Source organism: Moschus berezovskii, chromosome 7 (assembly GCF_049115385.1).
Source record: "Moschus berezovskii isolate FMDL1 chromosome 7, NW_MosBer_1.0, whole genome shotgun sequence".
Lineage (NCBI taxonomy): Eukaryota > Metazoa > Chordata > Mammalia > Artiodactyla > Moschidae > Moschus > Moschus berezovskii.
In genome coordinates this window covers 14005685-14020912 of record NC_142466.1, presented here as the reverse complement: position 1 = coordinate 14020912, position 15228 = coordinate 14005685, and the positions used below count along the sequence as shown (strand labels likewise).

Genomic DNA, 15228 nt, shown 5'->3' with positions numbered 1-15228 from the left:
AGACAGCGCCTCAGAAACTTACAGGGTTCTCGGGAAGCAATGTGCAGCCGTCAGAACCCACCAGCGATGTATGATTGAGCCTCCACAGAGGTGTTTCCGTGACATCTGGATACTCACTTGCCATGGGAACTCGCCATCCTGGACCTTCAACAGTTCGCGAGCTTGTAGCATGGTTGAGTTTGAAAATTTAGGTCTGTAGCCACAATGAACTTCATCTGAAAGGGAAAAGAAAGAGCGCTTGGTCCTGGAGAAGCACTGAGAAATCCTTATCACGCGTCCCCAGCGGAGACTGGTGTGATTAGAACTGAATGCAGTGGGCTGGTGCAGAGGGGACGGACCTCAGACAACTCCAGCCAAACACACCCCCTGTACTCTCTGTCCCTCACAGTCAGGAGGAGCTGTGAGATCTGCGAAGGTCAGGGCAGCGATACAGCAGGAGCTGTCAAGTTGTTGGAATGGCAGCGGAGAAGTGCAAAGATGTGCAGGGTCCGTTCAGGAAACAGAGACTATGCAGGGCTGGAAAAGGAAAAGCTTACTATCAAGAATTACATCACTCATGATTAGAGAAATGCAATCAAAGCCACAATGATTCACGCCGGTCAGAATGGCTGCTATCCAAAAGTCTGCTGCTGCTGCTGCTGCTGCTGCTAAGTCGCTTCAGTCGTGCCCAACTCTGTGCGACCCCACAGACGGAAGCCTGCCAGGCTCCCTCGCCCGTGGGATTCTCCAGGCAAGAACACTGGAGTGGGTTGCCATTTCCTGCTCCAATGTATGAAAGTGAAAAGTGAAAGTGAAGTCGCTCAGTCGTGTCCGACTCTCAGGGACCCCATGAACTGCAGCCTACAGGCTCCTCCCTCCATGGGATTTTCCAGGCAACAGTACTGGAGAGGGGTGCCATTGCCTTCTCCAATCCAAAAGTCTACAAGCAGTAAATGCTGGAGAGGGGTGGAGAAAAGGGAACCCTCTTACACTGTTGGTGGGAATGCAAACTAGTACAGCCACTATGGAGAACAGTGTGGAGATTCCTTAAAAAACTGGAAATAGAACTGCCATATGATCTAGCAATCCCACTGCTGAGCATACACACCGAGGAAACCAGAATTGAAAGAGACACATGTACTCCAATGTCCATTGCAGCACTGTTTACAATAGCCAGGACATGGAAGCAACCTAGATGTCCATCTGCAGATGAATGGCTAAGAAAGCTGTGGTACATATACACAATGGAATATCACTCGGCAATTTAAAAGACTGCATTTGAGTCAGTTCTAATGAAGTGGGTGAAACTGGACTGTTATACAGAGTGAAGTAAGTAAGTTAGAAAGAGAAACACCAATACAGTATACTAGAGCATATATATGGAATTTAGAAAGATGGTAACGATAACCCTGTATGTGAGACAGCAAAAGAGACACAGATGTAAAGAACAGACTTTTGGACTCTGTGGGAGAGGGCGAGGGTGGGATGATTGGAGAGAATAGAATTAAACGTGTATATTACCATATGTGAAATAGATGACCAGTCCAGGTTCGATGCATGAGACAGGGTGCTCAGGGCTGGTGCACTGGGATGACCCTGAGGCGTGGGCTGGGGTGGGAGGTGGGAGGAGGTTTCAGGATGGGGAACACAGGTACACCCGTGGCTGACTGATGTCAGTGTATGGCAAAAACCACCACAATATTGTAAAGTAATTAGCCTCCAATTAAAATTAATTAATTAATTAAAAAGAAAGAATTATAAACGAGGGACTTCCCTGGCAGTCCGCTGGTTAAAACTTCACTTTCCAATGCAGGAAGTTGCAGGTTTGATCCCTGATCGGGAAGCTAAGGTCCCACATATCTCATGGCCAAAAAACCAAAACATAGAAACAGTACTGTAACAAATTCAATAAAGTTTTTTTTTAATGTTCCACAAAAAAATCTTTTAAAAAAGAATCATAAAGGATAACAGAGGAGTAACTATTTAATACAAAGGGTCTAGAGGACTCCAAGAATACCCCAGGGTTAAGAAAGAAAAGAAGGACCAAACTTGGCAGGGGAGTCACTTCCCCAGGTTGGGATTCAGAATTCACTGGAGAACGTGTGTTTGCCGCACACGGGAAGAGAGAAATTTGCCGGTCCGCATTGCTACGCGTAGATGCTTTCCAGGTGGGGCTAGAGGTAAAGAATCTGCCTGCCAGTGCAGGAGATGAAAGAGACATGGGTCTGATCCCTGGGTCGGGAAAATCCCCTGGAGGAGGAAATGGCTACCCACTCCAGTACTCTTGCCTGGAGAATCCCATAGACAGAGCAGCCTGGCGGGCTATAGTCCATGGGGTCTCACAGAGTCAGATGTGACTGAAGCTTAGCACTGAACTGAACTGATTGCTCTCCACGCAGGAAACACCTCTCCAGAGAGCAGCTGGGCCAGAGCACCCTTCCTGGGTACAGGCGGACTGGGGCTTGGGGGGCAGGTGAGTGGAAGGAGCTTAGGTATGATATGTACATATTGTTTTGTCAAAATCTATTTAGACATTAAAGTTGATAATTCTTTAGCTGAAAAATACTATAAGGACTTTACCCAATTTGTCATTTCTTTTGTCTTTGACGTTAAGGAAATTAAAATTTGTTGCTGAGTCAAAACTGTTCCTTTATGATTTTTTCCCTTATGTGCTTAGAAATTCATTCCTTCTGCTAAAAAGTTATTCAATTTAGTTCAGTCACTCAGTCGTGTCTGACTCTTTGCGACCCCATGGGCTGCAGCACGCCAGGCCTCCCTGTCCATCACCAACTCCCGGAGTTTGCCCAAACTCATGTCCATCGAGTCAGTGATGCCATCCAACCATCTCATCCTCTCTTGTCCCCTTCTCCTTTTGCCTTCAATCCTTCCCAGCATCAAGGAGCTTTTCTCTAAGGAGTCTGTCCATGTCCATCTGTCATGATAACCTCTGGAGTCCCTCCTCAGCCAGTTCAGCTGTATTGTTTGCCTTAATCCTTCTCATCAATACCCAGGCGTCATCTTTGGTTGATTCAGGTTAAATATTTCTTATCTCTTGCCCCTAATTTTCATATTGCCTCCAAATTTTGGAATCCAGACATGAACTATTACTCAGCCATAAAAAGGACCAAATTAATGCCATTTGCAGCAACATGGATGGACCTAGAGATTGGCATCCCAAGTGAAGTGAGTCAGACACAGAGAGACAAATATCATATGTATTGCGTATACGTAAAATCTTTAAAAAATGGGCACAAGAGAAACAGAATCACAGATGTAGAAAGCAAACTTATGGTTACGAGGGGAGAGGAGGAGCAGGGCTAAATTGAGAGACTGGGATTGACATATACACACCGCTATATATAAAACAGATGACTAGTGAGAACCTACTGTATAGCACAGGGAACTCTGCTCAATACTCTGTAATGACCTATATGGGAATAGTGTTAGTCGCTCAGTTGTGTCCAACTCTTTGTGACCCCATGGACTGTAGCCTGCCAGGCTCTTCTGTCCATGGGATTCTCCAGGCAACAATACTGGAGTAGGTAGACATTTCCTTCTTCAGGGGATCTTCCCAACCCAGGGATTGAACCCAGGTCTCCTGCATTGCAGGCAGACCCTTTACCTTCTGAGCCACCAGGGACACTGGTGAAATTGTCACCAATAGAATCTTTTTTAAAAAGTGGATGTTTGTATATGTATAACTGATTCACTTCTTGTACACCTGAAACTCAGTTCAGTTCAGTTCAGTTCAGTCACTCAGTCGTGTCTGACTCTTTGCGACCCCATGAATCACAGCACACCAGGCCTCCCTGTCCATCACCAACTCCCGGAGTTCACTCAAACTCATGTCCATCAAGTCGGTGATGCCATCCAGCCATCTCATTCTCTGTCATCCCCATCTCCTCCCGCCCCCAAGTCCTTCCCAGCATCAGAGTCTTTTCCAGTGAGTCAACTCATCGCATGAGGTGGCCAAAATATTGGAGTTTCAGCTTCAACATCAGTCCTTACAATGAACACCCAGGACTGATCTCCTTCAGAATGGACTGGTTGGATCTCCTTGCAGTCCAAGGGACTCTCAAGAGTCTTCTCCAACACCACAGTTCAAAAGCATCAATTCTTCAGTGCTCAGCTTTCTTTACAGTCCAACTCTCACATCCATACATGACTCCTGGAAAAACCACAGCCTTGACTAGACGGACCTTTGTTGATAAAGTAATGTCTCTGCTTTCTAATATGCTGTCTAGGTAGGTCATAAATTTCATTCCAAGGAGCAAGCGTCTTTCAATTTCATGGCTGCAATCACCATCTGCAACAACCTTGGAGCCCAAGAAAATAAAGTCTGTCACTGTTTCTACTGTTTCCCCATCTATTTCTCATGAAGTGATGGGACCGGATGCCATGATCTTAGTTTTCTGATTGTTGAGCTTCAAGCCAACTTTTTCACTCTACTCTTTCACTTTCATAAAAAGGCTCTTTTAGTTCTTCTTCACTTTCTGAAACTGACACATTGTAAATCAATTATACTCCAATAAATTTCTTTAAAAAAACCACAAAAAGTAGTCAGAGAGTGAAGGGTCCCTTTCTCTCACCTCTGCTCTTGGCCTCCTTTTTCTCCTCCCCACCATCCACTCCACTTCCTGAGATCTCCTCAAACCCTCGGGTGAACACACACACTCAGATACCCACTCCCCCGTGCTCTAAAGGGCGTTTAGCGTGAATGTGTGGCAATATCTCAGCACAGCTCTTTCAGATGCCCCATGCTTATTTCAGTTTTGCTTCTTAAAGTTGATACTCAGTAGTAGGCATCCTTCTAGCTACTCTGGCTGCCTCAGATACAGCGTTTGAGACAAATGTTTGTTCTTAAGAGATTTAAACTACATCAGAGTTCAGGGCTTGAATCCTTCATCCAGATTTTACCTATGAAATCTTCTGGGTTTGTTGCCACCATGTTTAAGAACAGATCAGGTCAGTGGTTGCAATGGTTGAATTAATTTAATATTTCGGTCAAAGACTAATGAGAACTCTACAACTAAGCGCACTTGAACAAATGATTGTCATTCACTTCATGTCGAATGCTGACAAAATGTTCAAAACTAAATGAATATAGTTTGCTGAGTACACTGAATTTGTGACAACAAATCAGTAGATATTTATTTTAGGAGATGTCACTTTCCAGAAACTGACGCGTTTGTTTTTTTAACTCCTGCTCCACTGTCAGAAGAGAAGGCAATGGCACCCCACTCCAGTACTCTTGCCTGGAAAGTCCCATGGATGGAGGAGCCTGGTAGGCTTTAGTCTGTGGGGTCGCGAAGAGTCAGACACGACTGAGCGACTTCACTTTCATTTTTCACTTTCGTGCATTGGAGAAGGCAATGGCAACCCACTCCAGTGTTCTTGCCTGGAGAACCCCAGGGACGGGGGAGCCTGGTGGGCTGCCGTCTCTGGGGTCGCACAGAGGGGACACGACTGAAGCGACTGAGCAGCAGCAGGCACTGTCAGAATATCACCCTTCCCTTCAAGTCAGTTGTTCTTGTTCTTTTTTTTTTTATTTTCTCATTTTTTAAAAGAGGTTTTTGACATGGACCTTTTTTAATAAGCTTTTATTGAATTCATTACAGGATTGCCTCCATTTTATATTTCAGTTTTTTGGTTATGAGGCATGTGGGATTTTAGCTCCCTGACCAGGAATGGATCCCACACCACTGTGCTAGCGCCACACAGCTAGTAAGGGCTAGGACCATGCATTCTGATTCTAGAATCGCTGAAAGCAGTGAAAGTGGCCTTCGGAGTTGCTTCTCAGGACACAGCCCTTTGTGCCAAAAGATGCAGACTCTTGGTTCTAATATATACTTTATGTATCTTGCTTAGGCTAGATTCCATGGGAACTCACTGGTTCTCTACTACCTTACGAGCATGCAATCCTCAGAGATTTTGCCATCAAGGATTTCCACTGGCTGTACATCTTCTACGATACTTCAGCCTGAAATCCATCCCTAATTGTTTTCAAGCCCTGGATGAATGCTCTGTATTCCAGTTCCCTTATACAGACACCCATTTATCACAGCTACACCACCGTTCTGCCAGATGACTCAGACTCTTCTTAATATATTTAGATATTTTCAGTAAAACACAGCAGTTCCAAACAAAATTGGGTTTGTGGTTTAAGTTTTAAGATGTGATATTCCTCTTGCTTTGTTGGAATCGTCAAATAACTTTAAAATGAGTTGGAGGAAGGATGGCTTGTAAATACATTCACACACACACACACACACACACACACGCTCACTCTGCACATACACACCCATCCCTGATGTACATTGACATTGACCAAACTAAATTTTTTAAAGAAAAAAGAAAAATCATTATGCTGAAATGAGAAGAACTGAAACTCGTGCAGCAAACTTTGAGGATTTTCAGACTATGGCATTATAGTTTTATCGGAGTAAAAGCAGACACTGAGAAATAACAGACACAGCCTGTTCTGGAGTTCCTCACAGTGCAAAAGATTGTAAACAAGTGGGGGGAAAAAGCCTATGGAGCCCCACACTAGCCACAGCTCAAAGCACAAAAGCCCGCGGCCCAGGCAGGAGAAGGGGAAAACAGGGGGCTGCTTCTTTTGAGCCCCTTGACCTCTGCTGGAACAGGCTGGACTCAACCAGCCGTGTGAAACCTCTCCACCCCCATCGCCAGCCCCACCCTTTGACATGGCTTCTTAATGGCTCTATTCTTCCAGAACTCTGGGTTCAGACCCTGTGGTATCATTTTAACTGGCGTATTCACTGAGGCCAATCCATCTACTTTGATTCATTCACTGTAATCTCCTCATTTCCTGAGCCATTTGCTCCAACTCTGCACCCGCTCTGGCCTCTAAATCAGCTCTACAGGAGCCAGGTAAGAGGGTGTAGACGTCCGCCCACCCTCTGCTCTGGCTCAGCCTGGCACAGACCTGAAGCTTCCTGGCCCCGTCCCTCGAGTGCCATGAGCAGTGGAATTAGAAGCTGGAGCATTTTCTTTTCATTCCAGTCCAGAATTTCCCAACCTGGGCCCTGAGCCAAAGCTGACAAAATGCCAGCCGTGGCTGCTTCAGTGGCGGCCATCACAAATGCATGGCAGGGCTGGTCCTGGGTGATGTCACAGTAAGCCTGGGGTCAGGGAGGAAGCAGGGGACGCGGGGCAGCTAGGCTCAGGGCATCCGCACAGCCCGCTCCCTACCCATCTGCCTTCTCTCTGCAGCAGGGACTAGGGGGACACCATATCAGGCACACTGGTCTGCACTCACGACTCCCATCCATGACTGTGAGTCTCTTGAGGAGGCGTGTGTTCTAGTGTCTGCTTGAGCATTAAAGGGCTCTGGGTCTTTGGGTGAGTTTTCACATTCTCTGGAAGTGGATCTCAAAGCCTGCTATGGTAACCAAACCCAGGTCTGGCTGCTCGCTGCTCAAAAGCCGATAAAACGGCCAGGTAGGTGGAAAGGAAAGTTTGCTTTATTTTGGAGGCTGGCAACCTGGGGAGAGGGCAGACATCTGTCCAAAGGCTGACCTTCCCCCTGCTCTACACATGCACACAAGACCATCGGGGGCAAAAGATTTTATAGTCAGAAGGAGGGGGCTACACACAGAAACAGCACAGTCGACTCTGATAGTCATCTTGAAATTGGCCATCAGAGGTCTGACCAGCATCATCTTGATTGTTTTTACACACAGTTACTCTTTAGTCATTTCAGGATTTGAAATAGCTCAACTGGAATTCCATCACCTCCACTAGCTTTGCTCGTAGTGATGCTTTCTAAGGCCCACTTGACTTCACATTCCAAGATGTCTGGTTCTGGGTCAGTGATCACGTTATCGTGACTATCTTGGTCATGAAGATCTTTTTTGTACAGTTCTTCTGTGTATTCTTGCCACCTCTTCTTAATATCTTCTGCTTCTGTTAGGTCCATACCATTTCTGTCCTTTATCGAGCCCATCTTTGCATGAAATGTTCCCTTGGAATCTCTAATTTTCTTGAAGAGATCTCTTGTTTTTCCTATTCTGTTGTTTTCCTCTATTTCTTTGCATTGATCACTGAGGAAGGCTTTCTGATCTCTCCTTCCTATTCTTTGGAACTCTGCATTCAGATGCTTATATCTTTCCTTTCCTCCTTTGCTTTTCGCTTCTCTTCTTTTCACAGCTATTTGTAAGGCCTCCTCAGACAGCCATTTCGCTCTTCTGCATTTCTTTTCCATGGGGATGGTCTTGGTCCCTGTCATCTGTACAATGTCACAAACCTCCGTCCAGAGTTCATCAGGCACTCTATATCTATCAGATCTAGGCCCTTAAATCTATTTCTCACTTCCACTGTATAGTCATAAGGGATTTGATTTAGGTCATATCTGAATGGTCTAGTGGTTTTCCCTACTTTCTTCAATTTAAGTCTGAATTTCGCAATAAGGAGTTCATGATCTGAGCCACAGTCAGCTCCTGGTCTTGTTTTCGCTAACTGTATACAGCTTCTCCATCTTTGGCTGCAAAGAATATAATCAATCTGATTTCTGTGTTGACCATCTGGTGATGTCCATGTGTAGAGTCTTCTCTTGTGTTGTTGGAAGAGGGTATTTGCTATGACCAGTGCATTCTCTTGGCAAAACTCTATTAGCCTTTGCCCTGCTTCATTCCGTGCTCCAAGACCAAATTTGCCTGTTACTCCAGGTCTTTCTTGACTTCCTACTTTTGCATTCCAGTCCCCTATAATGAAAAAAACATCTTTTTTGGGTGTTAGTTCTAAAAGGTCTTGTAGGTCTTCATAGAACTGTTCAACTTCGGCTTCTTCAGCATTACTGGTTGGGGCATAGACCTGGATTACTGTAATATTGAATTACTGTAATATTGAATGGTTTGCCTTGGAAACGAACAGAAATCATTCTGTCATTTTTAAGATTGCATCCAAGTACTGCATTTCAGACTCTTTTGTTGACCATGATGGCTACTCAATATGCCAGCAAATTTGGAAAACTCAGCAGTGGCCACAGGACTGGAAAAGGTCAGTCTTCATTCCAATCCCAAAGAAAGGCAATGCCAAAGAATGCTCAAACTACCGCACAATTACACTCATCTCACATGCTAGTAAAGTCATGCTCAAAATTCTCCAAGCCAGGCTTCAGCAATATGTGAACCGTGAACTCCCAGATGTTCAAGCAGGTTTTAGAAAAGGCAGAGGCACCAGAGATCAAATTGCCAACATCCGCTGGATCATGGAGAAAGCAAGAGAGTTCCAGAAGAGCATCTATTTCTGCTTCATTGACTATGCTAAAGCCTTTGACTGTGTGGATCACAATAAACTGTGGAAAATTCTGAAAGAGATGGGAATACCAGACCACCTGACCTGCCTCTTGAGAAACCTGTATGCAGGTCGGGAAGCAACAGTCAGAACTGTACATGGAAGAACAGACTGGTTCCAAATAGGAAAAGGAGTACGTCAAGGCTGTATATTGTCACGTTGCTTATTTAACCTACATGCAGAGTACATCATGAGGATCGCTGGGCTGGAAGAAGCACAAGCTGGAATCAAGATTGCCGGGAGAAATATCAATAACCTCAGATATGCAGATGATACTACCCTTATGGCAGAAAGTGAAGAGGAACTAAAAAGCCTTTTGATGAAAGTGAAAAAGGAGAGTGAAAAGTTTGGCTTGAAGCTCAACATTCAGAAAACTAAGATCATGGCATCTGGTCCCATCACTTCATGGCAAATAGATGGGGAAACAGTGGAAACAGTGTCAGACTTTATTTTTTGGGCTCCAAAATCACTGCAGATGCTGATTGCAGCCATGAAATTAAAAGAGGCTTACTCCTTGGAAGGAAAGTTATGACCAACCTAGATAGCATATTAAAAAGCAGAGACATTACTTTGCCAGCAAAGGTCCATCTAGTCAAGGCTATGGTTTTTCCCGTGGTCATGTGTGGATGTGAGAGTTGGACTGTGAAGAAAGCTGATCGCTGAAGAATTGATGCTTTTGAACTGTGGTGTTGGAGAAGACTCTTGAGAGTCCCTTGGACTGCAAGGAGATCCAACCAGTCCATTCTAAAGGAGATCAGTCCTGGGTGTTCATTGGAGGGACTGATGCTAAAGCTGAAACTGCAATACTTTGGCCACCTCATGCGATGAGTTGACTCACTGGAAAAGACTCTGATGCTAGGAAGGATTGGGGGTGGGAGGAGACGGGGACGACAGAGAATGAGATGGCTGGATGGCATCACCGACTCTGTGGACATGAGTTTGAGTGAACTCCAGGAGTTGGTGATGGACAGTGAGGCCTGGCGTGCTGTGATTCATGGGGTCGCGGAGAGTCAGACACAACTGAGCGACTGAACTGAACTACCTGCCCTTGTTACAAAACTATTATATCCTGGCTCCTCCCTCACCTCTCAGAGCAGTTCTCTCAGGTTACTTGAGATGCTGCCTCCTGGTCTTGAAGTACTAAAAATCCCTAAAACATAACTCTCAACTTCTGGGTTCTGATTTTTTTTTTCAAGTTCACCTCTTGTCACCTCTACTTCAAACCAACTGGCTACAAATCAGATTCCCATGACCCCCTCCTCAGGTTTGATAATTTGCTGGATTTGCTCAGAGAATTCAGGAAAGTGCTTTACTTATGATTACCAACTTATTAAAAGGTACAACTCAGGAACAGCCAAATGGGAGAGATGCCTGAGTCAGTGTTGGAGAGAGGTGAAGAGCTGCCATGCCCTCCCAGCAGCTCCATATGCTCACAACCCAGACACTGTTCGAATCCCTTCAGTTAGGGTTTTCATGGTGGCTTCCTGACACAGGCATGATTGGTTAAATCATTGGCTATTGGTGATTAAGTCAACCCCCAGCCCCTCTCCCCTCCCTAAGTCTGGGGCTGGGGTTGAAAGTTCCAAACCTCTAACCAGGGGGTTGGTCTGCCTGGCAACCAGCCCCCATCCTTAGGGGCTTTTCAAAAGTCACCTAACTGAAGCAATAAAAGTGCATTTGAACCCACTTTATGACTTTAGGGAAAATGTAAACATAGTTTGAAATTTCTTTTTAAATACCTCAGTGTAAACTGTGACATGTAAGCAGTGAAAGTAGATACTAAATTCAACATGTACCATGTGTCATTGGTTCATGGGCTTCCCTGGAGGCTCAGACAGTACAGAATCCGCCTACAATGCAGAAGACCTGGGTTCAATCCCTGGGTTGGGAAGATCCCCTGCAGGAGGGCATGACAACCCTCTCCAGTATTCTTGCCTGGAGAATCCCCATGAACAGAGGAGCCTGGTGGGATACAGCCCATGGGGTCGCAAAGTTGCACACAACTGAGTGACTAAGCACAGCACATTACACTGAATTGTAATCACTATTACAAGAGTTTGATGCTCATTTTAGTAAGCTAGTCTCTTGAATTAAATATTTATTGAGAAATTATTGGTTAATGATGATAGAGCAATGAGTAAAACAAACTTGCAGAAAAATAATTACCTCATTAATACAAACAGGTGCAGCTGAAAGGCGCTCATTTCACCTTTATCACTTTAATAAAGCAAATACTAAAGCAAAGATGTTCCTATTGTTCTGATCAATTAGGAAATTAAAAAGGGTTTAGGAGTTCTGGTCAGAAGTCTGAATAAAGATCAGAACGTATATTTCTTCTTACATCAAAATATCACAAGTTTCCTTGTTACCTTCGAGGGTCTCCAATTATCTACAATCCTTGCTCCCTCTTTCCTTCAGGTCTCTTCTGTCACCCTGTCCAGGAGACCTCCCCACTCACCCTACTGAAAACAGCCCCTGTGGAACTTCCATGATGGTACAGTGGCTAAGACTCCTTGTTCCCAATACAGGGGGCCCGGGTTCGATCCCTGGTCAGGGAACGAGGTCCCACATGCCTTAACTAAGATCCTGCATGCTACAACTAAGATCTGACTTAGCCAAGTAAATTAAAAATAAAAATATAAAAACAGCACCTGCAGTTTTCTCCAACCCCACTTCCTATGCCCTGCTTTAATTTTTTCCATAGCTCTTATGATCATCTGAGGTAGTCTCTTCTACTAGACTATAACATCAGTGAGAGCAAGAGATTTTTGTTTTCATTTACTCCGATATGCCAGTTCTTGAGCAATGCTGTTGTAGCAGCCGAAGCGAAGATACACTGTCACCCCAGCCAATCCTCATATTGACTCTGATAGTTGTAATATCCCCCATGTAGAGATAAGGGAAACTCTGAGAGGATAGCAGCATGTCTAAGGCCCTTTAGGGGCTCCCTGGTGGCTCAGATGCAAAGAATCTGCCTGCATTTTGGGGCCCTGCGTTCCATCCCTGGGTCGGGAAGATCCCCTGGAGAAGGAAATGGCAACCCACTCCAGTATTCTTGCTTGGAGAATCCCGTGGACAGAGGAGCCTGGTGTGCCAGGAGCCAGCGAGGGAAATCCTACCCGTGGCAAAGGTCAATTGGGGAAGAGGCCTGAGGGGCAAAGGCTAATCAGGACTCGAGGAACCCCCTGGACCTACCCGAGCATCTACCCCAAAGAAAACCGGAGTCTGACTGCCTTACTATCTTACGTCTCTTACCAAGTCCTCTTAATACTTACGGGGGCTTCCCCCCAACCACCTTTCTCTGAAAACATTAATTCAGAGCTGTAGTTAAAAAAAGTTCTCCTCGGCTTAATAGGAGTGTTCCAATCCAAGCCCCTCTGATAGCTTTCTAACTTGCATGACAAGTTTGTCCGGGCTCTTAAAACTACGAATGTGACTGTTTACAGCCTCCCAGCCATGCAAGGACAGAAAGCCTAATATTCTAAATACAGGAATCTGTTGAAGAAGTTAAAATCATTAGAATAGTACTAAAAAAGATTTCATTGTTGAATCAATGCTTGCTGCAAAGTTTCCTCTATCTATTGTATCCTTGGAAATATATTAATCACATATAGAGAAAATAAGTAGTAGCCTTTGATTTAACCACATCAGATCTTAAGTTAATAAATTCTTTTCTTGTAGATCACTACACCCTTGCCTTATAGGAATGTAACCTTGTCATGTGTCTTTGGAGAATAGCGCCTGACTTTAGGAAAATCACCTTGAAAGAATATAAGCCTTTTTCTAGCTGACTAACCTTTGTTAGGAGAGAGGGCCATAAACTGTTAGCAGGCCTCCTGGCCAGAAGATGATGTAAACCACCTAAAACTTTTGTATATCACGAGACATACACAAATAAGCCCTGATCCTGATAAGGGTCAAGATTGCTGACCACGCGTGATTCTGGCGTGACTCTATACCTCCCTTTCTCTATTTTTTATGTGCACAACTTAGGGTATAAAAGCAGCACTGGAAAATAAAGTTTTGGGCCTTGCTCACTGAAGCTTGGTCTCCCCATGTCGTTCTTTCTCTTTTTCCATCCTTTTCTCTATTCTCCTTTTTCCGGTTGAGATCCATGGAGCACTGGGCCCTCTGCATTTACTTATCTGCCTGGGCTTCTAAGAGCCACTCGAGGGGGTGTCCTGGTGGGGTGCCTCCAGTGATTCGAGAGGGCGCCTGCGGCCTATGTAAACAGAGCACACCCCATGCTGGGGTTTTATTGGTTTCCTACATAAACCAAGGAATCATCAGCCCCTGTCTCTCTCTCTCTCTGACGCTGACGCCGTTCATCCCGAGGATACCCTGGGTCCATATCGAGGCAGGTCCCTGATACTGGTGGGCTACAGTCCATGGGGTCGCAGAGTTGGACACAACTGAGTGACTTAAGCACAGCACAAGGCCCTTTAGAGAAGTGTGACATCAGGGACTTCCCTGATGATCCAGTGGTTAAAAGTCTGCCTTTCAAGGCAGGGGATGGAGGTTCGATCCCTAGTTAGGAATCTAAGATCCCACATACCATGGGTCAGATAGATCCTCCCACCACAACTAGAGAGGGTCCTCGAGTAGCAGTGAAGAGCCCACACAGCCACAACAAAAAAATAAAAGTAAAAATGCAACTTGCACATGGATGACTTAGAGCATGAATGCCATTGCTGTTTAAAAAAAAAAATGATGTGTGATGTTGGAAACAGGATTCGAGGTTAGGTATGTCTGACTGGAATCCACACACAGACCACTTCTTAAATAATGCAGCATAATATAAGCAGAAGGATGCCTTTCAGGAGCAGCCAGTCCCTTCATGAACATGTGTAGTGTGTGTGCGCAGTCGTGTCTGACTCTTTGTGACCCCATGGACTGTGACTCACCAGGCTCCTCTGTCCTTGGGGTTCTCCAGGCAAGAATACTGGAGTGGGTTGCCAGTTCCTTCTCCAGGGGATCCTCCTGACCCAGAGATTGAACTCTTGTCTCTTGCATTGGCAGGCAGGTTCTTTATCATTGAGTCACCAGGGAAGCCCTGCGTGAGCACAAGAGGAGACCAAATACATTCCCCAAGGTGTCTGACCGTTGTCCTTACTGGATGTTGGTGAGCCCTTTGCACCAACTCTGGAGCATCCACCAGGCAGCCTATGTCAGCAAGTACCTGCTTTCCTCTTGGGATTTCTACAGATCCCTTACATTCCTAGGTTTCTCTCCATGCACAAGGGGCAGACCGTGTTTGCCCAATTCCGGGGGGAGACATTCCCATCAGAGTCTACAGGAATGGTGGCTTCTGGGGTGGCCGCCATGCACCGCAGCTCTGGCCCCACTGGCCACTCTCTCCACTGACTCAGATGTGGTGGGAGCCACTGGTGTTGTGAAGAAGCTTGGCCAAAAACTGCTGAGGAGCGATTGAGTGTTTTGCAATAGATAGGGCTCAGTTTAGGGCAGGTGTGCCCATCCGGCCTCCCAGCAGAGAGAGGGCCATGGTCCTCCAGTCTCCCAGCAGATGGGGGGCCCAGGCTCCACCTCCCTCCACACCCTCCTCCAGGATCAGAGCAATCAGGAGCCGGGGAGCTGGTACGGGGGGGTTGTGGAGGGGGAGCACTGATTCCCAAAGAAGGGCAGATGGAAGACGCAGAGCTAGACTCAGGCCAGGTGACCCAGTGTGCTTTGGGAATCTTTATCCATGTGCCGGGAAACAAAGGCTGAGCCCTTGGTCAAGGCAAGGCAGACGAGGTAGCAGGTGTTATTCAGCACAGGTGGGGAAAGAGCCACATTACAGGCCCCGCCCTCCCTTCAGCATGGACACCTGGATTCTGCAGGGCAGCTGCTCACAGAGGGCCCTGGTCCCGAGGGAGGAGCAAGCCCCATGGCCTGGTATTTCTCCTCCAAGAGTAGCTGGGGCTGCAGCCTTGG

At 45.9% G+C, this 15228-nt stretch overlaps 1 protein-coding gene across 1 annotated transcript in view; it reads right to left on the bottom strand.

The window, feature by feature from the left end:
- The window catches only part of PRSS51 (serine protease 51), a 45539-nt gene that overhangs the window by 8839 nt on the left and 21472 nt on the right, over positions 1-15228 (bottom strand). Inside the window, exon 2 of the mRNA XM_055427973.2 lies at positions 118-215. Coding sequence (XP_055283948.2) covers positions 118-137 — 20 coding nt within the window. The 5' untranslated portion in view covers positions 138-215. The remainder of the gene's footprint in view (positions 1-117; positions 216-15228) is intronic.